At 45.8% G+C, this 27,394-nt stretch overlaps 1 protein-coding gene across 3 annotated transcripts; it reads left to right on the forward strand.

The window, feature by feature from the left end:
- Positions 1-2,140: 2,140 nt before the first annotated feature.
- LOC108135888 (glutamate receptor ionotropic, NMDA 2B) lies at positions 2,141-27,365 on the forward strand. Of its 3 annotated transcripts, none has more exons than XM_017256801.2 (11): positions 2,141-2,376; positions 8,167-8,829; positions 19,291-20,062; positions 20,572-20,722; positions 20,928-21,521; positions 21,640-21,929; positions 21,990-22,142; positions 22,376-22,527; positions 22,955-23,462; positions 23,753-23,857; positions 26,415-27,365. In XM_017256801.2, exons 2-11 carry the CDS (start codon positions 8,361-8,363, stop codon positions 26,455-26,457), a joined length of 3,237 nt encoding a protein of 1,078 aa, XP_017112290.1. In that variant the 5' UTR covers positions 2,141-2,376; positions 8,167-8,360; the 3' UTR covers positions 26,458-27,365. The 3 variants fall into 3 exon arrangements, with proteins under 3 accessions (XP_017112290.1, XP_017112293.1, XP_017112291.1); XM_017256804.2 differs by having other exon boundaries at positions 23,753-23,854; XM_017256802.2 differs by lacking the exon at positions 2,141-2,376 and having other exon boundaries at positions 2,403-8,829.
- The last annotated feature ends 29 nt before the right edge of the window (positions 27,366-27,394 follow it).

Consider the following 27,394-nt stretch of genomic DNA (forward strand, 5'->3'; position numbering starts at 1 on the left):
CACACCCCAGAGTCATCGGCTAGCGTAATTAATCGAGTTTTCAATGCGAGCGAAAAGCAATCGCATCCATCAAAGGCCCAGGCCATCGAAAGTAGCCACAGTAGCTGAACTGGCACGGATTCGCGAGCAGTAGCAGGAGCAGGAGCAGGACCCCAATCATCTATCATGGACAGCATTGCCCAAATGCCTGCCATCGCCCCACTCATTCAAATCTAATCAAGGAATACACGTTGCTATCTTCTTTTGGCTGTGCGTTTTTACAGACAATTTATTAATTTGGCAAGTTAGGCACAGGCCACAGACAGCGACAAAGGCGACAGGGAGCAGGAAGCAGGGAGCAGGGTGGGCCGCCAGGCGTTTACCGAACAGGATGAAATCCGACCCGAAAACCGAAACCGAAACCAAACCCACGACCGAAACCCGAAGGAAACTGCCAGCGCTTGAAGCACACCGCACTCAATGAGCATCGTGGTCACAGTGGTGCGAAAACACCGGATATTTTCTAATAGTTCACAGTCTAACAAGTAATATCAGAAAAGAGATAGAATGCATGTTACGCATGCATGCTGCAGCCAAAATCGTATCTAGAACTATGTGCTTCTACGTTTGCTTTAGTTTTGTACACTGTCAATCATTTATAGTAAATAAGTTAATAAATAAAAACTACGCATTCGAACTGTGCACCAGATGAATGAAATCTCTTATTTATTCCAATGCCAAACCCCTATTATCTATGCTTAAATTGTCGATACACTCATAAAATATATGCCTCATCCGACTCGTAAGCAAACAAAGACTTAAATCGATTCGCTAAAATGTAGAAATCAAGGTAATCATCCAAACTTAAAGTGTTTGCACACTTTGTACACTCTGCCCACCATGGTGGCTTAGTGGAGCAGGAGTAATTAGACTAGGACTAGCCTCCGAGCCTGTCTGCGCAGGGAGCAAGCCGCAAAGCGTTCAAGCCAAAGGCAGGGCCAGCTTCAGAAGCGGAATCAGAAAAAAACAGGAGCTAGAACGCAGAAAGTGCGCACAATCAAAACAAATCAACACGTGGTTTTTGGATACTTCTCCAGCAGTGGAGGAATCGAACTGTGCAGCAGTCGAGTAGTCGAGGTCGAGAAAAGCCCCCTGCACCCATCAGCATCCTCGTTTATTAAAGAGCAGCGCAGAAGCAGAACTTCGAGCGTTGCCGGATTTTTCGGGCAGAGAATAAAACCTTAGTCATGCTGGCTCGCAACATCTGATTCCTAACTAGTTTTTCTCTTTTTATGAAAAAAAACAAGACAAATCTTTCCGTTATTCCTTACTTATTAAGCCCTATTTTTAAATGACTATATTTGGAAGTATATGTATGCAAGTATTTTTATAAACAACAATTATGGTTTTTAAATTAGTTTTTTTAATGTTCCAAGGCAGCAACTCGCCTAATAATCCTGATTTGCATATATATATTTATATAAAACTTACAAAAAAAATAATCAAAAAAATAGCATTCCTGAAAAAATGTTATTTTGCTCATAGTTGTCATGACTGCTAAACATCTATCGGCCTGGATTAAAAATATCGAAATTTTTTTTTTTGTGTGAAAAATAATAAACATTTTATGAAGAGGTATGTAAAAAAAGTTTTGCCAACTTGGGCCGAGTGAAAAAACTGTTAAGAAAATGGTTTTCACATTTGTGGCTTATATATTATGGTAGGGTTGTACCTCCTGCTGACTGAGTGGCCACCCTGTCAATGGGTTTGGCACGCGACCAGCATCCAAAAGAGAGTGAGAGAGTTTCGGGAGCGAGAGAGCAGAAATATTACGTATACGTTGCAGGAGGGCGTGTTACAAGCCGAAATGAAACGAAAACGAAATCGAAATCGAAATCGAAGCCAACTCTCTCTCTCTCTCTCTTTCTCTGTGACATTGACAGTGCTCGGCGGCTCCTGTGGATTCCACTACCGCTAGCCCACTCCTTCGGCGGCAGAAAAACGAGTTTCGTCCTTCGTGTTGGGGCTCGTATTCGCTTGCGGATGCTGCGGCTGCTGTTCCTGCTGCTGCTGCTGATTCTTGCTGGCTATATAGCTGGGTTTTGGGCTCTGTGTCCGGGTTGGCAGTGCCATTCGGTGGCTCGTCGCTTTCAGACCGCAGAACGCGCTCCGCTCCGTGCCGTTCCGCTCGCTTCGTGGCGTTCAACCGTTCAGAGTCCTGTTCTGTTCGGTTCGCATCCGCAGGAGCTGCCTGCCGACGTCCAGAGCTAGAGAGCCAGGCTTTGGTCAGATTCAGATTCAGATTCCGATACCGATACCGTTTCCGTTTCCGAGTCTGAGCGTGGCTTGGCCCGCCCGAACTAACGCCCAGACTTAGACTAGACCGCGAGCGTAAACGTAAGCCCAGGACCTGCGACCACATTCAACCACATTCGTCCTCGTCCACACCCCGCCCTTATCCTAATGCCAATCCGATTGTGTTTTGTTTTATAACAAAGAAAACAACAATGGCAGAAACAACAATCGTAGTGATGGCAAACATGACAAAAAAAAACAGGGAGCAGGGAGAAATAGAGAAAGCTCAGCGCAATGATGGCAAAAAATATATCAGCAACAACAAAATAGAGTCCTTTTTTTCGTAACTTTTTTTTGGGCATGTATGTGTGCGTGTGCCTGGTTCATGGCTATGTGTACGTGTGAGTGTGAATGTGAGTGTGCTTGTGTGTGTGTCTGTGTGAGGCTGCGTCGTCGTCATCGCCGCTGCCTCTGTCGCTGTCGTTGTGCGTGTCTTTGAATTTTTTGGGTGTGGACTTGTTTCATGTTTCAGTTTCAGTCGCCATCCCCATGCCACCCCCTCGCCACCCCCTCGGCACCAAAACTCTGCGCTAAGTAGCAACAACAGCTACAACAAAACAGCGTATATATTATTAAAACAAAAAGTGCAATTGAGAAATGCAGTGTCACTCTTTATTTTGTTTTTATTCAAGTGTGTGAGTGAGTGTGCCAATAACTATAACAACAACAAGAACAGCAACAACAATTACCACAGCCAGCGCTACAACAATGACCAAGTGCATCAAAAGTGCCGACGAAAAACAACGCGAAAGCAAAACAAAAGCCTCAACCCTCCAGTCACAGCCCCACCAGCCCCCGACGCCGCCCCTGCGACACATTTTAATTAAGAGCCTGCCATGACAGACCCCTTATAGGCAACCCACCGCCCGCCGCCCCCACTTACCCACAACCACCCACAGCCTCCCACTCGACACCAGTGCAACGCCACCCCCCAACAAGTTTGAGATTTTTATTATTATGAAATTTTCGCTAATTCGAGGCGGAAGGCCAAGCGGAGCAGCGTTGGGCGGCTTTTGGCTTTTACGACCCCGTTCTACATACCACTTTCTCCTTTCGCCCCCATTTTCCCCATTTCACTGCTGCAACTTTTGTTTAAAACGTAAACAATCCGGAAAGCAGTGAAGAAACACTCATCCACAACATTTTTACCCAATCAATGGCATCCCAGCTTTTCTTATTTCCTTTTATTAAAGGAAAAACTAGTTAGCAAAGATTTCAGAAAATCAAAACATATTGTATGGTCCTTTTAGTTCTACCGACCTTATGGCCTAGATATAAACGATTAGTGTCTGCTACAAGTCAGCTAGTATCTTGAAGTAAATGCTTTTCATTTTAAAGCCAACCTGAGGAAAGTCGTTTACACATTTCTGTTCTAAGCTCTTTAAACAAATGTACTTGTGATACCGACGGAATCCATTTTTTTTGGGCGAATCTATCGAAGGCAAAGTCTCTAGAGATTTGTGTGTCACCCCAGAACGTGTTCTATTGTTTTCTGTGCCCCGACAGATCTTGGGATATGCGTCCCATCACGCTCGTAATATATTTAGCGAACTCCTCCCACAAGACGATGTCGATGTCTGACTGTTGAGGCCCTCAACTGCCGGCTGAAGGTCAGAGTGGAAAGGATGTTGCTGCTGTGTAGCAAAAACCAAAACCAACGAACAACACTGCAACTGCTGCTCGGTCGGAAGCCGAAACTTTTGGAAAACACTGCTCTGCACACACACACACACTGCACAGTGTTGTTCCCAATCCGTGTTGCCAGGTGTTGCGGTTGTATATTTTGGATAAAAATATTCTAAAAATTAAATATAAATGCTGAAAACCAAGCTATATCCTAATGGAAGAAAACATACGAAAGAAAATAGGTTTTTATATGATAGTAGCTATAAATCAAAAATTATGAACACTTTAAACAAAAACATATTTTTTTTTCCTTCAATAAAAATATAATTATTGGCCTTGAACAAATTAATTTAGTTTTCACGACTAATTTTATGTGTTTCAATGTTAAGGACGAACATAAAGGATGAATATCCATATAACAAAACGAGAACATACATATTTACTATATACATAAGTGAAACAATTACAAGTATGGTTGAATTCACAGGACTTGAAAATATACTAGATTTTTAATAGCTTTTTCTTTGTTAAATATAGTTGACTTAGTCTGAAATTGGCTAGACTGGCAACACTGTCCGTCCTGTTCCTGCCGTCGTTGTTGCTGATTTGGTTTCCCCGTCGTGTCGTTGCAGCGCGATTTGCATTCGGCCACTTTGGGCAGCAAACTTTTGTTTGCTTGTTGTTTTGGCGGCACAACAAGCCCAAAACAAGGGGGCTAAAAGGAAGCTGATCTAATGAATTAGCTGCCAGCCAGGATTACAGCGGGTGAGTGGGGAGTAAGCAACACCCTACAAAGTCACGAAGATAACACGCAGCCATTTTTCACGCCCAGCGCACATTTTCTGCGCTTAAGCGAGAATGCGAGAAGAAAAACAAGGGACAAAGAAAAAGCGTTGACAGAAAACGTTTGGGCCAAACTAATAACCAACCAGCCATGTTTGTTTAGAGGGGAAAGGAAAAGGAGGGGAAGAAGGGAAAGGCTGACAGCGGTCGACGCACTGTCAAATTAGACAGCTCCCAACCCATGTGCCCAGTCATCTGTTTTAGCCCAAAGCTAACCCATTCGCCACTGGCCAAACAACGATAAAGCACGGAAAACGGAAGGGAAGGAGCAGAACAGCTGAACAGGAGGACAGGAGGACAGGAGAGGAGGGAATGGAAACACACAAATAAATAAATAGATTTCATTCGTGGGCGTGGTCAGCGGAAAGAAAGAGAAGAGAGTAAAGAAAATAGCGGCAAGCCATGCTAAAAAGTAAATAACTGTCAAAGGGGTTCAGCTGTGAAAAACGTATAAGAACACAGAGAGAAATTCAGATCAAAAGCAATTAATGTTTTTGATAAAATCAGAGCCTTTTTTTGTAGATGTCTTGACCAAAACAAAATATAAATATTATACTATGAGCAATATTTGATATTTTTAACGCTCAAAAGTAATGCCTCTTTAATGGCTTACTTCATATGCGATAATGAAATCATCCACTTGGTAATTGTGGCTTTTTTTTCTCAGCGTACGTGTGCGCGTCGGTGTGTGTGTGCTTGCAAGTTACTGTGCTGGTAGCAGAAGCTGTCCCCAAAGAAGCCAAGTAAATACAGCTTGAGCCTAACCCAAAATGTCCGCCAAAAGTCATAAACTCACATACCCACACAGCCACGAACAGACATTCACACTTACAGACTGACACACGCACAGAGAGAAAGAGAAAAAGAGAGATGATGATAATGCCACTGCTATTGCTATTAAACAGCAACAACAACAACATGAGGAAGTGACGTTAACAAGAACAGCCAAGGCAACAAACATTTTCAATCAAAAGTTTAATACGCCGTGAATTCATTACACGTCCTATGAATGATGTACCCCAAGCACAAACACTACTCTTGATAAGGCAGTAAGCAGTGGGGGAGTGAGGGAGGGATGGGTGGCGACTATGAGCAACGTTAGCCGGGATGTCTGTTATTTTGGATTCTTTTCTCATAAGATACAATTTATTGCCGCCGTCATGTACGAAAAGTACGAAACACATGTAGACACACACAAACGAAGAAGAAGACATTTTACGGCTGCCCTACGCACACACACACAGGCACAGACACAGGCGCATAGAGATGAGCTTGGAGAAATGGAGAAGTGGAGAAATTGAAGAAATGGACGAGTGCGGAGAGAGTCGACAGAGGAGTCCATGACCTTCAAGCGGAGCAGGGCGTTGGGACAAGGTTGGGGTCCTTCTCCTTTGTGCCTGCTTGGGCCTAACAAAGTAATCACTCTTTCCTGCCAACGAGCGGCGGGTGGGGAAGCTCTTCCCCGCTTATTGACAGCCAGGCAGCCAAGTGTCAAAACACAGTTTAAGCCAGACCAGAGGCTACAAGAGGCGGGACGACAGCAGACAAATTATAAGCCCAAACAGCTTCTGTTTGCCGCGTTGCGCAGCCACGCAACACGAAAGAAGTCGAGCTACTTGCTGACGCAGGAGCCTGGACCCCTGCAGCCTCCCCAGCCCTCAGCCCCTGGCTACGCCCCTCCCACGCGGTGTTCGATGATGACACGAAGCCGCCGTAGGCGACGCCCAAAACCAAAGCCATAGCTTAGCAGTGCACATAGAAGAAAATATATGATCGTATACAACATTTTTGATCAAAAGTAATGAAAAGTGACAAAAAAAAACTCCGTTATTTGGGATTGACCCAAAGCGATTTAAGGAATCGGACATAAGTTAAATATTCCAATGGCCCTTGTGCTCACTAGGTATTTCTTTAGCGTTTACGATTTAGCGACTGACTAAATTCGACTTCTTTCTGATTTTTTAATTTAATTTAAAAATAACTTAGAGTTTTATACATTTACAGTTTTATAATTTTGTTAACTTTTATTTTGAACACATTTTTTTTTTTTTGATGTACCAATTGCTACAAGTTTGGCCAAACAAAGGGCGATATAGGGAAACTACCAGCATCCGCAATATGTGGGGATATTAATGATGATGACTATCATAATGGCAAGAACAGGGAAAGTCTGAGGGAAAGGGCTGCCAAGGGGCATATCTGGCCACACCCCATGCCTACAGTCCCACGTTTCGACTCCTTATTTCCGTTTCCGCTGCTTCGGCTGCTTTTTACTGCCGCTACTATGGTATACCATTCAAAATTCAAAGAGAAAATTTCACGACCGATTGCCGCATTCCCTGCGGGGGCTGAGTCAGAAAGCTGAAAACAGGAATCAGGAGCCAGAGTATGTATGTGTAAGTGGAGCTGCGATTATGCGGACCAATGTCGCATTTAATTTATGTAGAATGGCAGGCTGCGCTCAAATTGAATCGGACTGAAAAACGGAGCAGGCGGCAGGGCAAAGGCTCGATGGATGAAATACCCTAGGAGATGAGAAGCAAGACCAGACAATAACGTAATATACTTAGTATTCTTCAGTACGTAGACATTAATTAAACACTCATAAAAATAAATTCGTAAATTCAAGTATTTCTTACCAAGTTTAAAAATGTAACGCTTTGATTTTCTTCCATTGCTGTTTTTAGCTATTTAAAGTATTATTATTTTTGTAATATTTTCGGAGTAGATTGTAATATTCTAAACATTTAATTTACATTTGAACTATATTTAGTTTTTAATATTATTCATTCGTGGAATACCCCCGAAAACCAGCAGTATCAAAGTGAGGGAAGCACCTGCTCCTGCCTGCCTGGGCGATGTGTCCATAAATACCCTTTGGCGGCAGCAGGCGCCGCACAGTGGGCCCGAAACGATGGATACGGGACTGCCTCAAAACGACCAACGACTTTCGTACACAAACAAACAAATTGATGGGATATGGTACTCATTTTGATGAATTTCCGTAACACTTTGGAATCTTCGAAAAAATTACAGCTTTTTTTTATTAATTTTACATAATTCAATGGTTGACAATATCGGACTGATTCAGGCAATTCGCTTTTCTGTCTAGTACGCTACACGGTTTCGACCATAACAAATTAGCAGCGGAAACTGAAATGGCGGAAAACGTCAACGACGACTGTTGCCAATGCTGCTGCTGTTGCTGCTCCTGCTGCAGACGTTGTTGCTTAGGTTTGTGTGTGCTTAAATAGGTGTGAGTGGGTGGCATGGAAGTGGAAATGGAAGTGGAAATGGAAGTGAAAGTGAAAGCGAGTGTGGGCGGTTACGTGTAAATGTTTTCTGTTGCCTGTTTAAATTTAGCAATGCGCAACACCCAATACAAACAGAAGAACCGAACAGAGGACGAAACAGAGGGCCGCTGCTGAGAAAAACGCAATCCATCCATACGCAAAACAATAGCATCGCCCAGCCAATTAAATCCTGGCCAAATGCACTAGAGACCACCGGAGCAGCGAGTACCGAGCACCGAACGCCGAGCACCGGATCATACAGCCATGATGCCCAGTCGCGTCAAACTGAAATGCGGCACGGATGAGCTCCCACTTATGGGCCGAAGGGCGACCGACCGACCCGACCACACCACTTTCAACACTGCCAGCAGCCAGCACAATAGCAATAGACGTCTAACCACTAACCCTCCAAGCGGCTTCCTCCCGCTGTTTCGCCTCCCGGTCCTGGTGCTCCTCCTGCTGATCCTGATCCTGGACAGCTGCCACGCCCTCCGGTTGACCAACGGAGGCGGCAGCCTGAGCAAGGGCGCGGCGGCCAACAAGGAGCAGCTCAACATCGGCCTGATCGCGCCGCACACGAACTTTGGCAAGCGGGAGTACTTGCGCAGCATCAACAACGCGGTCACCGGCCTCACAAAAACGCGCGGCGCCAAGCTGACCTTCCTCAAGGACTACTCCTTCGAGCAGAAGAACATCCACTTCGACATGATGTCGCTGACGCCCAGTCCGACAGGTGAGTGCCCTTTGCCGTTCCTTACTTTCTCCACTTACAGTACTCCTCGCTACTCGAGCGCGAAATTTGTTTATCAGGGGGCGTTGTGGCCACGGGAGGTCCAGGTTCGCAGAGGTCGGAGGTCATGGGCCGCAACACCTGGCCGGCTCTTAATTGCGTGCGCACTTTTAATGGCCGTTCATTTGGAGCTACTTAAGCGCTTAACCCCCTTCACCACCCACGACGACGCAAGTAAAGCGTAAATGAAAATGATAATGAAATCGGGGAACGAAGGAAAAATGCCCAATGCGATGCCAGGCGGGAAAACATGGCGGACATAAATGAATGTCCAGGCCAGGCCGGACTGTAATTAAACGCTGACAGGGTTGTCAACGCAATGTGCCAAGGTTACCAGTGCGGCAAATGAGATAAGTAGTCTATGAATAGATGTTGAAAGGCGCACAATATTTTTGCCAAGTGCGAAGTATCGTTGATTGATGGGCAATCGAGTTTATCATTATTGGTAGTGCCAGTCAGGGTTGCCACGGCAGCCGGCTGTGCACAAAGTTGCAATTACTAAGAACTACAAAAATTTGAAATGACTGGATATCTCAATCACACAGTAGTAAACATAGTAAATATTGCCAAGTGCTTTATGGCACAGACTCAAAGAGAATGTTTTGGAATAGAGATGTGAGTCAAGTAATGCTTTAGGGGGTCAGAGTTGTCTGGACTGACAAGAGCAGAGCTGAAGTTTCGACTCTGTTCGGCTTAAGTGACGACTCGAATTTCAGCAACGCATCCGTGCAACAGGGTTGCCAAGTGCCTCAATTTGATTCCAGAAATTTAGGCCACCGCTCTTTCCCCCACTTCCTCCTTTGATTGCATAAGCCCAAATTCCAGATTCCGTTTTCCAAGTGCAAAATTGCATTTCAAAAGGCTGCTGTCCATGTCTACAAATTGCATTCTCCCTGCCACATGCAACTGCCACATCGCACTTCCCGAACCCCTCACTCCACACCCAGCGTGGCACAAAAATATGCAGAGTTATAAAAAGGGGCGGGTTCAGGGGCATATTGAAATTTTATGTTGCATTTCCACAATTTTGTTGGCCAAATTGATAAAGTAAACACACAGAGAGGCGGGCGGGCGGAAAACGGAGAACAGAAAACGAGTAACGGAAAAATGTGAGTGCAAACAAAACCCAAATGAATTTTCAATGATGTTTAAATGTTTATTATGGCCAGGACCTTGAGAACATCCAGCCCGCATCCATATAGCTGGAGTATCTGTGTACGCAAATTACAACATATAGCAAACAAAGTCTGTCTGCTTATTGCCCAGCCCCCGCCTCTTCTACACTGATAAAAAATGGAATATTAAAAATATAGATATTGAGTCCAGAATTGTTAATTTCCTAAATAAGTTAAATATAAAATCATAAATTCAAATACAAGGTACATATTCTTAATTGCATAATATAATATTAAACTATTTGAATTAAAGTGGAAAAGCGGGCTTAAAATTTGCTTTAATTTTAAGATTTTAAATCTATTTCGAATATTAATATTTCTATATTTAATATAACTTAAGAAAAATATTTAAATTGAGAATGAAATTCTTGGATTAGGTTTTTCATCAGTGCACAGCCGGCGAGTGTGTTAGTCTATGGGGAAATTATAATGGATTTCTATAGCCTTCGCACCCACGCACACTCGCTCACTTGACAGGGACATAGCTTGTTCAGATGTTCAGTTGTTCAAACGATTGTTATTTCTCTCGACTGTTGAACAATAAGCGCGTGGATGGTGCCTTGATTTCTGCCGCAGTCCCCCCTTTCCCCCCATTTTCCCCCCTTTATGCATCCGCCCTAGGTGGAAAACTTTGCCTTTCTTTGCCTGATGCCGCCTGATTGCACCCCATCTGCCACTCCACACCATCTCCATTCCTCCCATTGATTGCTGCCCATAGTTTTGCCCGTCTTGTGTCAGCAAATTCTATAATATTCGTATGGAAATTGAATTCGATTAAGCGATCGTCCAGTGGAAGTTCCATTCCATTCCCAGCACTGAGCATTGAGTTGGATGAGCCCTATTCATCGAGGACTGGGTGGTAATTTCCGTCAAGTGGCGTCCCTTTCAGTCTGCCCCGTAGTTGATGATTTTGTGTCAAAGTAATTTCATACGAAATTGTATTAGTTAAACCCCCAGACACAACAGACGGTAACTGTATGTGCTTGCCCCTTTCTTGTGGCAACCATAAACTTTGATGGCCTGATTATCGAGTTTGGCTCATTTGTGGCGATGGAAAACGAGCCACAGCAAAGGAAAGCCAGGCCGGGCAAATTGCGGGCAATCACCTCCGAAACCCATGAAGGCTATATAGCTGGTCTATAGGGACATGTTAGAGCAGGCAAAATTAAGCTGATCCACCCTATGTGAGAGTTTATAGAATTATCCTCCATCGCGTTTAAGCCATTACACTTAGTCAAAAAAGCATTGCGAAAAATTAAGACCGAAATTCCAACTTCATTGCACATTACCGCTTCTACTTTTAATAAAATATTACATTTAATAATAACTAATAGAAAATACGAAAATACATATGTGAAATTAATATCATACCACAATTCGAGTTCTTGAACAAATGAAACGAATTTGGTTCCTTAAAGAAGAATTTTAGACTTGTGTGTTCTTAGATTAGGAAACATGGTATTGAATTTCAGTTAAGAGCTGTTATCATTTAAAACGATTTGTTTTTCTGAGTGTATGCGCAGGGAAAGTACCAGAAAAACTGGGAAAAGTGAGTGGACAGCAACCTAATAATCGTTAGCTCTAATTCAACATCACCATTAACAACAAAGCCTTATTATCATACTGACAGGTTTACCCAGTTCGGGTTAGACTGCATGTACTACTGCATGTGCACTTGGTGCACACAGAAATTCATGTAATCTGTTATCTGTTGTCTGCTATCCGACTTCCATGCTGTGCGGACTCCCTTCTTTGTCGCGTCCCTTAGTAGCTGCTCATCCGACTAATTTGCATTAATTGCATAACAATAGTGGCAGCAGTCAGCGAAGCCAAATTGATGGGATAATTGAGCTTTTTGTGCATATGAGTAAGTCCCGTAGTTGTCCGTTGTGCACTGTGAACCGGAACCGGGTATAATCCCGTGCCTCATTCCAGTTTCCGTTCCGATACTTCCGATTTTTACGACGGCTCCATCGATATAACCACAAAATCTTTTTAAATCGTTTTAAATCTTTTTAAATTTTTAATAAAAGAAATTTACACAATAATTTGACGTTTAAAAATAAGTAGGCAACATTTTGGCTGTGTAAGTGTTTAAAGCATGGTTGGAATGTGATTGTGATTTACAAGTTATCTAGCGTAACAAAAACCAAAACCTAATAACTTGTTCGGGTTTCGGTTCTGTTCTTTATTCGACGCGTTTCTCTAATTGCAATGGCAATTGTTTGAAGCGGCACTTGCCAATGGCCACGTGGCGTATGGGCAATGCGTAGGCAGTGGCCGTCAATGAGGGGATGATTGAATGATCCCACAACGCCGAACTTGAAGCTTTGCTAAATGACATTTTAAGTTGAATCGAACCCGGCGGAACTGAACGTATCATATATCTCTCCATTGTCAGTGTCCGGCAACTCTGATCCCCAGCAGCCGTAAGTCATTTCTCTTGTCATCCCTTTGTTTTCCGAGGGGCATCTACATGGTCCTCTACTATTATCGATTACCATCTTGCTACTGCAATCGCCAATCGCCAATGAATGACCATCGAGTGCAGTGCTGTCAGCGCCGTTAACCTTGTTTACACCTTGTCTACACCACCCACATTCCTCATTCCTTTTTCCACCGGACAACAACACTCTCTCAGTAATAAGCTGTTGAAGCCTGTTCCTGTCGTTAACTACCTGCGCTTTCCACACCTGCCGGGTGGTGGTCCAGTTCATCCTCCGCTCCCTCGAATCGGACACTTCTAATGGCGCAAGATTGCAGCGCGAATGGTGAACTCCAGTGAGTGTGTAGTGAATGTGAAGGGTGAAGGATGTCGGTTGGAGGGTGGACATCCCTGCGGATTCTCCGGCTAGTCCGTGTTTATTGGCAACGTGCAAATATTCGGCCGCAGCTGCCGAGGCCCTAAATTGATTCTCCCTGGCTGCCGACTGCCTGCCCCATACACAGTTGCGGTAAGGTAATAGTAGTTTCCTAGCTTTTGGAAACAGCAGTAAATTTAGTAATATCAAGGTATAATATTTTATTATATTTTTAAAAATGTTTAATAGAAAGAAAAGGTTTTTTATCTTTCAATTACTAATATTGATCAGATATATTCCAATAAAAAGTGCAGATGAGAGAGGATTTATGGTAATTTTCTTAATTTGAGTTTTATGAGTTATTAAGGTTTGAAAATTGTTTTCCTTGAAAAACTTAACCTAATTTTGTTTATTGCTAAGAAAGCATTATAATATTATAAAAAACGAGAAAGTTGTCCTATGCCTTCGAGGCATGTATTTGACCACTTTTCATTGTCCCACTACTATTACTTTGACCGCAGCTGTACAAGGGACATGTGTGTGCGAGCCAAGGGCAATCCACCGGCATTGTGTCCTGCTCCCGAAACAAGCTTCAAACAAATGGTCGGCAGCAACGAGGGGAAATGAAAAGAAAAGAAATATCCTTAGGACCTCCAGCCAAGGCGAGCGATTCGGGATGGGGCCAGGCCAAATCAAAGGCAGGTCAATGGCTCGGCCAGCAAAAAAGTTTTCGGGGGGAGCAGCAGACATCTAGTCCTCGCCGCAAACACACTGGGCAAAAAAGATCCATCAATACACGGAGCTAGAATTCCCAAAAAAAAAACGAACAATTAACTCTGCATATTTTTCCTTTCATGATCCTAACTTTTGCGGGCAGATGAAGTAGTAAAACATAAACAAGATGAAACAAGGTCAAAACTCTTTTAGACTTGTTTTTTTTTTTTTTTAATATTATTATTTTCTGTTTATACAATTGAAAACTCTTAATTTATTGTGGCAGTCAATTAGTTATTGATTAACCCTTGACGATACTGACTGATTTCCAGACTTGCTTTTACCTAAACACAATTGCTGGAAGACAACTAATTTTTTCGCCAGTGCACTCACAGATTTCTAGCGCAAACCAACCCAAATCAAGCCCAAGTCCGAGGCTGTCCCACTAATTGGCGCCGCCGTAGAAGAAGGCGAGGCCTTGAAGTTACTGGCAGGTCAAGAATGGCCCTCAGGCTTAGACCTCCCTTGCCACTTGTGCCTTTTGCCTCTCCCGCTGGGACACTTTTGAACTTGGACTGCTCGGGAAAAAATGAGTACCCTGGGGACTCCTGGATCCTCCTGCATCGATTCGGTGTCGGGTTACAAACTATGAACTGCGCTTAAGTCTGTTGACATCGCACACATGCCTGCGGTGACGGTGGCGTCAACAGATACCGAGATGCCTCTGGAATGAGCAGTGGTCACTGCCGAGCAGAGCAGAGCAGACCAGACACAAAATGGACACTGAATTGCCTGATTATACACGCTCAGTTGCTAATGGTGGAGCAGAGCTACAGGATTCGGAGTCGAGTCAGAGTCGATCCCAACGGTGAACTGAGGTAAAACCACGCCTAATAGCTCTTCTGGCCAAGTGGTTGCGGTTGTGGGCCAGGCAACTCTGATGGCGCTGATGCGCAGGCAGTGGGTGCCTACACACTCCTTAATGCGATGGAGATGGAGAGGGGCCGTCCCCAAGGCTGTTTGCTCTCGAGTTGCTGAAACCCGAGCTAGCACAAATCGGGGTGTTTGGGCTGAGGACAGCTGAGGACAACTACTTTGTCGCCTCATTTTGCAGCAAACTTTTACCATCACCATCCCCAAACTCTTTTTGAGCGGCTTGCCGTGTCAGCAGCTGCGGAGTAACTTGACGTGGCTGTGACGCGCTCGTCCTTGAGCGAAAAGAAAGGAGGAGGAGAGAGTACTCCTGGCTTCTATCCACCTTAACCCTTCACCTCTCTTCATGATGCTCAAGTGAATCAGTTTTAATTCGTGCTAACAACAGCAGCGGAATTTTGACAGCATTGGTAATACGAACAAAGAAGCCTGCTGCGCTCTTAAAAACCCAACCCGACATAAATAAACATACATAAAGAAATAATGAACTTTTCAGTTCTAAACTCAATAAATAAAACAATTTCTTTGAACGATATTTCGCGCTGCTTAATAGCAGTTAAACTAAGTTTTACGAAAATAAAAAAAAACGAAAATGGAAGCTAACTAAATGCATGACTGCTTTAGAATATAGCGAACTCAAGGCTGCCAAGTATTTTCGGTAGTTTGATTAAATACCGATTAAAACCGTGAGCCAAAACTGGGAGTGGCAGCTCTGAGACATGAGTCAGCTAAGCTGGCATAGTTCCTTCTCCTAAGTGCATGCCACACATGACTACATAGATGTCTCTGGAGACCCTTCCACGAACGCGGACACGGACCCATCCCTTTTTTAGGAATGTGTGTGTGTTTTACGTGCAAAACTCATCTGACAAGAGCATGAAAAGCGAAAAATCATCTGGCAACACTTTGATATTCGATAAGATGTTTGGGCGCCTCCTGTCCCACCCCGAATCGTTGTCGTCATGCGGATTTCGTATCTGAAAGATGGAGTGGGTGGCAGTGGGGGTGACGCCGTGACGTCAAGTTATAAAATATGCGCGAAGTTCCCGCCGCCCATTCCCATCCCCATCCCTATCCCAAGCCTCAAGTTTAGTTTAGTTCGCTTTGCTTCCTGTAGTTCCTTGCCTCTGCTTTTCGTGTTGTTGGTATTCTGCCATACAAGGCATTTCATTTTATTGGCATGCCACGCCCATTTCAGATCTGTGCGTGGCTAAGTGAGTGTGCGTATGCGTGAGAGCGCGGAATGGCTAGATGGCTAGACTGGTGATGAGGTCACAACTCTAAGCTCGCAGCTCTCTGCAGAATTCGGAGATGAGATTAGTAGTATTTCTCGGGTACGGGTGCAAATACACAGATATTTTAACAAAACTTGTCCCGAAAGGGAGCAGCCTTTGCATCATTTAACTATGGGCGATTTTACGGTATTTCATGCGTTGGACACCCCGCATTTTTTATTTATTTTGTTTTAATGAAAAATGTTGTCAAGTTTTAGTTTGTACATACAATACGTAATGTTAGTTGGAATATATTTTTCGAACAAAGGCAACAGTACGTATGAGTGATATGCTTTGAGTCGAATGCATACATTAGATGGTCTAATTTTGCATAAACATTTAACATGAACATTTGAAGGTGCTAATCTCATTCGCTTACAGTATGCGCTTTGCTGAATTTAAGGCACAGCAATAGGAACTTTTGCGAAAAATGCGTTTAGGGTCTCCTCACAGGATTCAAAGTATATCACTCATACGCAGTATTGCCTTTGATCAAAAAACGTATTTTGCTTATTTCTTGTCTAAAAGAGATTCATGGACAAGGAACCATTATTACTAAAACAATAGACACTTTAGTTGTTATTTTTAAAGCTAGCCTGCCCCGCGCAAGAAAACGTTCTCGATTTTTGTATGATGTGCCCCGTAACAAAATAAAATGTCTTATCTGAATGCAAATGACTAAATGCAGTATTTGTTCAGAATATACACGTGCAACTGGCAATCCGACATTCCAATTAGTTTTCGAATTCCGCAATGCATGACGGGCGGTGGCAGTATTGCTTAATCGGCCGGAATTATCACGGAGAATGTTTAATTGTGTGCACGAGATTCGGATTAGCAGGACGCCAACTTAGCAGGCAAACTTTTCCACCGACTTCGAAGCTGGTTTCAGTTTGAGTTTGAGTTTGAGTTTCAGGTTCATCCAGCCATTACCCGCATTGAAGCTTCGATCCGGGCGTAATTCTGCATTATCGAATGCGAACCAAAGTGCTGGGACAGCTGCGACTCCTAATTGTGCTTTATGCCACTCGGGTGCGGAGTTGCCATTGCCTTTGGCGTTGCCTGTGCCTGTGCGACCGAGATACATTTTCGAGGGCAGATACAGATAGATTTATGTGCTGCCAGGGTGGAGCGGAGCTTTTTCTCTTTTTCCACTTGCCTGCGCCAAGCGTACTATAATGTGAAAAGTTGCTTAAGTAGGTGGGGTTGCACACATACGGGGCATACGGGGCATACGGGGCATACGGGGCATACGGGGCACCTTCACGAACGAGCGCCCTGCACTCTATCACTTGCATTGTTGGCAACTCGTGATAACTTGCGATAAAAACGAAGGCAATTGAATGATGCTTAAATGAAATTAATGGATGTTATAATAAGTTGACGAAGGCATCCACGCCTCGTTTCCCTTTCCCGCTGCTCCCTGGCTGCTTTGGCTCTTTGGCTGCTTTGGCTGCTGTCAGAGCAGACAAAGTCGAGCGAGGACGAATGCGAAGGGACTCAAAGCCGGAGCCAAGTCACCAGTGACAGCTGTCAGCTGACTCCTGCTCCTGCTCCTGCTCCTGCTCCTGCTCCTGCTCTGGCATAACAATCAGCTCCTTCAGCTTCTGCCTGCTCTTTTGGCATATACATTTTGAAGGGGGGCGCTGCTGTGTCAAAATTCAATTTGCACATTACAAAAAGCCAGCTTCGCCCCGCTCCTTTGTGGCAGCGCAATTTTCAACTTCTTTGGCCACCACTTCCGGAGTCCTTCAGGGCATCACATCACAATTTCTCAAACGAAGGAACGGACGGTCGACCTTGATGAATTGTCGCCTGCCTTGACGCGCGCCGCATTATCTGCCATGTTACGCACTTCCCGGAGGCGTGGTTTAATCCCGATGCGAGTGTGATTTCCTTCAGCAGAGGCCACAGGACACGGACACGGATAGGGACACAAAAACGGACCCGAATATGGACACGAATTCGTACACGAATACAGACACTAAAACAGACACAAATACGGACTCAAACACGGAAACGAATAAGGAAACGGACACGGACACGGACCTGGAGCTTGACACTTGGTAATGCAATTACTGGGTGCTTAATTCTCGCAATTAAATTCCCTTTTGGACGGAGGATATAATTCCGTTATGGGAATTTCTATTCTCGGTTAAATGCGAACAAAGGTCTACAGTCTATAGTCGTCCCCCACCGGTCTGCCGCATTCCAATTAAGCTCTGGACCATTGTCCATCGATCCTTCATCATCCCGAGTGCGGGTGCGGGAGCGGGAGCGGGTGCCAATGCCTAGCCCATGTTCATCCATCTATCTGCGTATCTTTGCATCAATATATACAAATCTGCGGCTGCGAATCCATCCGGGCCAGTGCCGACGTGTAAATGGTAATTGAATGCAAGAAGTCTGGGGGCAGGAAGGAAAATTAGCAAACCCCGCACACCCAATAGCTGTCGCACAGAGGGCAGAAAGCAGAAGTGAAGTGATGAAAAAGTTAATTAAACTTTTTGATGAGATTTCACATTTTGCCAAAACATTGACAGAAGACTGACAGTCCTACAGGGGCGAACATGCAAACGGGCGAACAGGGGTTATCGCACGTTCCCTAGGACTTGACAATGTCTTGTCATCGATTCCGACTCCGTCGCGTCCTCCCCTAGAGCTCTCTCAACTTCTGGCTACCAAAACTTCCGAAATTTTCTGTGGTCACTGGTGAGAACAATGGCATCTCTTTAGAAAGTCATCACACACCCATCGCCGCACCCGCTTTTTCAGCGCCAATGAAGATTGCATATGAATAATTACCACGTCGCTGCGGCCTGAAATTCCTGCCGGCATCACCGTAGTTCCTTGAAGTAGGTCAATTAGCTAGTAGGCCTCGTGCGACTGAAAAGAATCCGCGTCAATACTCCCCACATCCCACTTTTCATTTTTCGGATTCCAGGCCTAACCACAGTTGGCAATCCAATAAAAGGCTCCCACTCCACCGGGTGGCACCACCCAATCGTAAAACAAGTTCGGATGGTGGCTAATCTGCAATTAATTGCCACACATCTGTACACAAGACACGCACGAGCTGAGACTGAGATTTCTATTGGAAGTGGGGGTGGGGATTTGGGGTGAGGAGCTGGAGTGGAAGTGGGTTTGGTCTGAGGTTAGTGGGTCAGATATGCAAATGAACTTGGACGGAAATGCACTGTTAGATCTTAAGGCATTTTACCAGAGCATGTTTATTCAAATAATGTTGAGTTCTTGGGAAAATTCTGCATTAAACATTTAAAGTATCATATAAAGGAAGGATCTGATAAATCTTGAATAATACCAGAATGTGAAATTTTTTTTGTGTAAGCTAAAAGCTAAATGAAGCTTAGAGTGTGATGTGTTACTTTTAATGGAATCAAAAAGTCAACAACCAAAATATCTGATACTAAACGTTGCAGCAGAAAATTAATATTTTTTGTGTGTGGGATGTTCTGTACTGAACTTACATATCTCCCTGTCCAACAGCCATCCTAAGCACGCTGTGCAAAGAGTTCCTGCGCGTGAACGTCTCGGCCATCCTGTACATGATGAACAACGAACAGTTCGGACACAGCACGGCCTCTGCGCAGTACTTCCTGCAGTTGGCCGGCTACCTAGGCATCCCGGTGATCTCGTGGAACGCGGACAACTCGGGTCTAGAGCGGCGTGCCTCGCAGTCGACGCTGCAGCTGCAACTGGCGCCGAGCATCGAGCACCAGAGCGCCGCGATGCTGAGCATCCTGGAGCGCTACAAGTGGCACCAGTTCTCGGTGGTCACCTCGCAGATAGCCGGCCACGACGACTTTGTGCAGGCGGTGCGGGAGCGGGTGGCCGAGATGCAGGAGCACTTCAAGTTCACCATCCTCAACTCGATCGTGGTCACGCGCACCAGCGACCTCATGGAGCTGGTCAACAGCGAGGCGCGCGTGATGCTGCTCTACGCCACGCAGACGGAGGCCATCACCATTCTGCGTGCCGCCGAGGAGATGAAGCTCACCGGCGAGAACTACGTCTGGGTGGTCAGCCAGTCGGTCATAGAGAAGAAGGACGCCCACTCCCAGTTCCCCGTGGGCATGCTCGGCGTGCACTTCGACACCTCCAGTGCGGCGCTAATGAACGAGATCTCCAACGCCATCAAGATCTACAGCTACGGCGTGGAGGCCTACCTAACGGACCCGGCCAACCGCGACCGCCGCCTCACCACCCAGTCGTTGTCCTGCGAGGACGAGGGACGCGGTCGGTGGGACAACGGAGAAATGTAAGTGGTGACCCCAATGTAGTGCATGTTAGTTTACCCTATCCAGGAACAGGTTTACAAAAGGCCCCTGACTAATGAATCAAAATGATCGGATGAAACATGCTAGCATCCCTCATCTACTTTTCCAACGAAGACTTGGTTCACAGAAGGTCTATTGTATCTTTAAATTACCCCTTTACCGGGTTAAGCCCCTCACTTAATAAATCAAAATGATCGGATGAACACAGTTTTGACAGGTTAAACATTTGTTGTAAATGGTGACCCCAATGCAGAGCATGCTAGCATATTTCAACTAGTAGATTAGGTTCACAAAAGAGCTATTGGACCTTTAAATTATTTTTTAACAGGTTTAAACCCCTTACTATATGAGTTAAAATGATCGAATAAAACACAGTTTTGGCAGACTAAACAACTAATGTGCATGCTTCCAATCCTTGTAGCGATAATGCAACATTTCGTAGTCAATGCTAGCTGGTGGGCCCCCATTAAGCTTTTGGTATCTTTCCCAGCTTTTTCAAGTACTTGCGCAACGTGTCCATCGAGGGGGACCTGAACAAGCCGAACATCGAGTTCACGGCTGATGGTGACTTGCGCTCGGCGGAGCTCAAGATCATGAACCTACGGCCCAGCGCCAACAACAAGAACCTGGTGTGGGAGGAGGTAAGTGGAGGCTTGCTTGCATGCTTTTCTTAATCCTTGCTCACTTTGCCACTTTCCTTACGCTCACTCTGCCCTCTCCACTCTGATCCACGAACCACCATCCACGATCCACGACCCACTCTGATCCCGCACCGATCAATCGATCTTGCACCGCTTTATACTTATGCCACCACCTCGATCCGATCCACGACTCCAATTGGGGCAGATTGGAGTGTGGAAGTCATGGGAGACGCAGAAGCTGGACATCCGCGACATTGCGTGGCCTGGCAACTCGCACGCCCCGCCCCAGGGCGTGCCGGAGAAGTTCCATTTGAAGATCACATTCCTCGAAGAGGCACCCTATATCAATCTGTCGCCCGCGGACCCGGTGAGTGGCAAGTGCCTGATGGACCGCGGTGTGCTCTGCCGGGTGGCGGCCGATCACGAAATGGCCGCCGACATCGACGTGGGCCAGGCACACCGCAACGAGTCCTTTTACCAGTGCTGCAGCGGCTTCTGCATCGACCTGCTGGAGAAGTTCGCCGAGGAGCTGGGCTTCACCTACGAACTGGTGCGGGTCGAAGATGGTAAATGGGGTACCCTCGAGAATGGCAAGTGGAACGGCCTGATCGCCGACCTGGTCAACCGCAAGACGGACATGGTCCTCACCTCGCTAATGATCAACACGGAGCGCGAGGCGGTCGTCGACTTCTCTGAGCCCTTCATGGAGACGGGCATCGCCATCGTGGTGGCCAAGCGCACGGGCATCATCTCGCCCACGGCCTTTCTGGAGCCCTTCGACACGGCCTCCTGGATGCTGGTAAGTAGAGACTGCTCCTCTTGCTCCTCTTTTGTCCCACTGCCCCACTGCCCCTCTGTCCAGCCTACTCACGGGTAAGTGTCCTTGCTCCTCTCTATGTTCCATCTCCAATGCCCAGGTGGGCATAGTGGCCATCCAGGCGGCTACCTTCATGATCTTCCTGTTCGAGTGGCTGTCGCCCAGCGGCTACGACATGAAGCTGTACCTGCAGAACACCAACGTGACCCCGTACCGCTTCTCCCTGTTCCGGACCTACTGGCTGGTGTGGGCCGTCCTCTTCCAGGCCGCCGTCCATGTGGACTCGCCGCGCGGCTTTACCTCGCGCTTCATGACCAACGTGTGGGCCCTCTTCGCCGTAGTCTTTCTGGCCATATACACTGCCAATCTGGCCGCCTTCATGATAACCAGGTGAGCTGGGGTCTCCGTCCCTCCATCTCTGGGAGCACAATTTCAATCTCTATCCTGCAGGGAGGAGTTCCACGAGTTCACCGGTCTCAACGACAGCCGTCTGGTGCACCCCTTCTCCCACAAGCCCTCATTCAAGTTCGGCACTATTCCGTACAGCCACACGGACTCGACCATCCACAAGTACTTCAACGTCATGCACAACTACATGCGACAGTGAGTGGCTCTTACTATTACTATGTTTATGCCATGGATTTCATGAATTGAGGAATACGTGTGCAGACGAATTCGTGTTAAGTAAAACCCAACGTAATTTACATGTGTGGTTCCTCTGCTAGTATTAATACTTTAGCTGGTTATTATTATTACTTTCACCATCGTATCTGATAGCTTGGCCCAGGGGTGCCTTGTATACTGATCTGCAATCTCCAATTGTCATTCTCCTGCAGGTACAACAAGACCAGTGTGGCCGATGGAGTGGCGGCCGTGCTCAACGGCAACCTGGACTCCTTTATTTATGACGGCACTGTGCTGGACTATCTGGTGGCCCAGGACGAGGACTGCCGCCTCATGACCGTGGGCAGCTGGTATGCCATGACGGGTAAGTTCAAGTTTAATATTTGCAATGAGAATTGCATGTAAACACATGTTTAAATAATGACCATTTTTCTAAAAGTGTTGAAAGATGGGGAAAGTTTTATTCAGATAGCTTTTAAGGTAACAGACTAGTTTGCGTTGAAACAGAAAGACAAAAGGACAGAAGGACATAAGGACAGCTGGATGGACTCGTCGTTGAATTATAGACCTTAATTGTATGGTAGTTTGAATGAGAAAATAATCAGCATCTTCAATAACGTATTATGATCTTGACAGAATTATAGAGAAATACGTTTCAATTGAGTTGTAATTGTTTAAGCTTGGTTCACTTTTTGACGGAAACGCCCTTGTTTTTACAACGTAATTTAAGCCCATAATTTGATCTGGCTCGATGATGGTAATTTACGGTTCTGCCCCTCTTTCCGCCGCAGGCTATGGGCTGGCATTCAGCCGCAACTCCAAGTACGTGCAGATGTTCAACAAGCGGCTGCTCGAGTTCCGGGCGAACGGGGACCTGGAGCGGCTGCGGCGCTACTGGATGACGGGCACTTGTCGGCCGGGCAAGCAGGAGCACAAGTCCTCCGACCCCCTGGCCCTGGAGCAGTTCTTGTCCGCCTTCCTGCTCCTGATGGCCGGCATCCTGCTGGCGGCGCTGCTCCTGCTGCTGGAGCACGTCTACTTCAAGTACATCCGCAAGCGGCTGGCCAAGAAGGACGGCGGCCACTGCTGCGCGCTCATCTCGCTGTCCATGGGCAAGTCGCTGACCTTCCGCGGCGCCGTCTTCGAGGCCACCGAAATCCTCAAGAAGCACCGCTGCAACGACCCCATCTGCGACACGCACCTCTGGAAGGTCAAGCATGAGCTGGACATGTCTCGCCTGCGAGTCCGCCAGCTGGAGAAGGTCATGGACAAGCATGGCATCAAGGCGCCGCAGCTGAGGTGAGTGTTCGACCTTTTTTTCAGGGGTGCTGAAGCCTTATGGCAGTGCATTTACCAACACAGTTAAAAAAAACACACATGCACACATGTAACAACTGCCAGAGTCCACGATTTGGATTAGACATGAAAAAATGGACCATACCTATTGTTAGCTTGCCTCAGTCTTATTAGCAACACAAAGAACAAATGAAACCCCTTCTATGGAGTATAGGATTCGGAACTCACACTTAACTCTTTCTCACTAATATTTTGTAGGTAATTATATATCCATGTTTACATGTCCGTTGCAGGTTGGCCTCCTCCTCGGATCTGTTGAACCACCATCATCTCAAGGAGCGGCCGCCGCTGCTGGGCAACCTGAGCCTCGCCGCCAGCGCCCAAGATCTATACAGGTGGTAAGTTTTCTTTGTGCATGCCTTTTCCTGCACGACTTCCTGCACCCAGCTCTCCCTTCTCGCCCTCTTGGATGTCCATGTCCATGTCCATGTCCATGACCATGTCCTCCACTCCCGTGGCTGTAATTAAATTAAGCAATTGCTTGAGATAACATTCCAGCTCGGTGCTCAGTGTTCAGAGTTCTTTTTTCCGGACCGGGCCGTGCCGGGACTCGTTACTGGCCACGCTAATGATGCCGGGCAGCTGCTACAACACCCCATGTCTCCCTGGGGGCATTTCTCTGGTTTCTGCTCTAATATAAATATATGGAAATTACTTTATTAAATTACTTTATCTCGGTTTCTGATTCAGCAGAGAGACACTGGCGGGGCGGCTTTCCCTTACCCATTCCCATTCCCATTCCCATTCCCATTCCCATTGCCCAAGCCCACACAGACACACAGAGCGGAGGGACACGGACATTCCCTGGTTATAGTCTTTAGTTATAGCACAATTTCCGACAGTTCCTGTTGTCGTTCATTGAGGAGGCAGAGGCAGTGAAAGTGGTAGTGGTAGTGGCTGGGGCAAAGCAGCTTTGCCTTTGTGTGAAGTGACTAAGAGGGGATTGGGTGGGTCCCTTCATTTGCATATCGACTACAGTGGGTCGGGCCCCGGCTAGGTAATCGGATGTGAAAACGCTTTATGACCCTCCACAGTCCCAGCTGCAACCCCCTTGACAGCAGGACCAGAAATTATCAGATCAGGGTAGCACTGGCAGCCGGCACCCGGCATCCACAATATCGTTTTCATCTCCATCAGCATCGGTAGCTCGCCACTGCACCGCCACAAGTTTCCCTGGTTTTCCTGGCCAGTCAATCACTCACAGCACAAACACCCAGTTTTGTGTGGGGTAACACCTTTATCTATACCGCTCCACCAACTGGCATCCCACCTCCGGGTCAGGGGTCGGTTTCTGTACCGGTATTACGGCTTAGGGGCGACTTTGTGGTGGCCCACTATCCAGTGGGCCTTCCGGACTGTAAATCTGCACAGGACGATGGAAGCTTGCAAGTTATAAATGCTAAGCTGTATTTAATGCTGATCACCCTAAAAAGCCACTTTGGATACCTCATTATTGAGCATTTGCAGTTTTAACGGTTTGAAATTAAATAAATTCATACCCGATACCAATATCGTTAGGGGAGAACATAAATATTCAGGCAAGAAGTTACAATTTTAGTCATTTGCGTATATTTTACCAATTTAATTTCAGACAAATAATCTTTTCTGTCTGTTGCATAACATCATTGTAATACTTTTGTAAGCTCATGTTACCAGCTTTAATGCTCAAGTGGAAGTATTTTTGTGGGCCATTTCCAAATGCCGTCCACTGTATCGGCATGGATGTTCGGGAGTCACACCAAGAGACGTTTTCATTAATTACTGGCAAGTAAACAGTCCGAGAGCTTTGCCAACCCAGTTTGGTATTAGGGGGCTGAAATGGCTAGGTGAGCTTGCCGGAACAGTTGGAGCGTTCTTCTCTGCGGTTGCATTGTCTGTCCGTGTCCGTGTCCGTGTCGTTGTCCGTTGTCCTTTTGTCCGTTGTGTGCATTATGGCGTGCCAAGACTTATCCAACCCTGCGAATGGAAAGATATTTATGTTGGCTTTTGCCGCTTTGCCGCCGATGTTCCATTGTGAACTTGAGCTTGGACTCCTTCAGCATCCTTGGCCACATGTGTGGCCCCGTGCTAACTTTGGCTTTTATGTTAACCAGTTCTACCCCAACAAAAAAAAACAGACACAACGAAACTTTTGAGCGAATTGTGCAAATTAAGTTCAAGCAACCGAAAAACGAGCCCCAAAATGTTAATGTGGGTGTACACGCTTTTCCAATTCAGAGGAAAAACGTGGGAAAATCTTCAAATTCGAGCCCGAATTTTAGACGAAGAAGAGCTTAATAACGGATGATGAATAACGGGCACCAATTATGCCCAGGGGAAACCCCTTTGTTGGAATGAAGCGCCTGTCCGATCGTGTCACGGTCTCACCTCTGGCACACATACACCTGACCTCCGAAGCACCGCCCCACCTTGTCCCCGTTTGATGATTCGCTTTTCGCATTTACTTTTTGGCACTAATTCATTTACATACGAACCCTTGAGTGCTCGCCCCGTTGGACTCTGATTGATTGATGATGCCCAGGTCTTTGGACGTCCGCCCGAGCCGAGTCCCTTCGCAATCCCATTGGCATTCCCATTCCCATTCCCATCGTAGTTTTCGCTTCCTCCCCCCACCATTATGGCTAATGCTTTCGATTTTCCCTGGCAACATCCTCACACACTGAACATACAAATCCTTATTTGTTGGCTACCCCACTATACCCATTCCAGTCCAGATAGAGCCTGATTACAATTTGTCAAATTTTACATTGGCTGGCAGGCTAATAAGCATAACCCGACACGCATGTCCTGCACCACTTTATCTGTTCAGCATGCTTTGTAAAATAAAGTAGCAGTAGTATATGTTTCCCCAGTCTAAGTCCTCCAACTAAAACTCTCCTCCAAAATGGATCGCAGGTCGTACAAGACGGAAATCGCCGAGATGGAGACGGTGCTGTGAAGCGTTTATAGCTGGAAATGGAGCTGCTACTCTAGACACACTAGGCACACACCGCAATCGAGCAACGTATTTAGAGTGACTGGAGCCAGAGTGCAGTACGTCTAATCAAAATCAACGTTTCAAATAAAATGTAAACTGAAAGCTTTCGGAGGTTAGAGACAGGGAGATATGACGTGGCGAAATAGAAGCCAAAGCGCCTCACGAAAACCGCACACGAGACACCCAGATTTCCAGCCTAGGGAAACCCAAAGATTGTATAAAGTTAAACTAATTGTAAAACAGTAAAACCAACAGCTAAACCTAACGGCACACGGGGACAAACAACCAAAACAAACATAAAAAAAACCAGCCGCCGCACGAGTATTTCATAAAATAAGTTTTAAAGGAGATCAAGAATGTAGAGGTAGAGGAGAAGCTGGAGAGATCAACCGTTACACTTTTGGCGATTGAACTGTAAACTGTAAGCCGTTAACAAGAGATTGGGGCAAGTAGAAGAAGAAGAAGAAAAGTAGATTCAAGCCAGAGTTGAACATGTTTGTATGTAATCCGTTTGATTGTTTGTGATTGTTGTTTCGTTTGTTGTCTTTTTTTGGATAGTAAATATTTACTAAATCATAATCAAGTAGGCGTATAGCATGGGCTTACATACAAGCAGGACGACAAGCCACGCCCATTATTAAATATACACATTAACAGATTTATATGTATTTACCTTGCTATGATTACGATTATGATAACGACGATATAAATGTTATTGCATATACACGTACATATACATATACATTTAAAGAAAAAAAACAAGAAATATTTACATATGAATATACATGTATGTACTTATATTTTTTCTGATTTTGATAAAGAAATTGCTTACTTACCGCTAACAAATAAAACCCCAAGAATTAAAATCATGGGAGAACACGAAATTTTCATCTCACTA

The sequence above is a fragment of the Drosophila elegans genome, unplaced genomic scaffold (assembly GCF_018152505.1).
Source record: "Drosophila elegans isolate 14027-0461.03 unplaced genomic scaffold, ASM1815250v1 contig_149, whole genome shotgun sequence".
NCBI lineage: Eukaryota > Metazoa > Arthropoda > Insecta > Diptera > Drosophilidae > Drosophila > Drosophila elegans.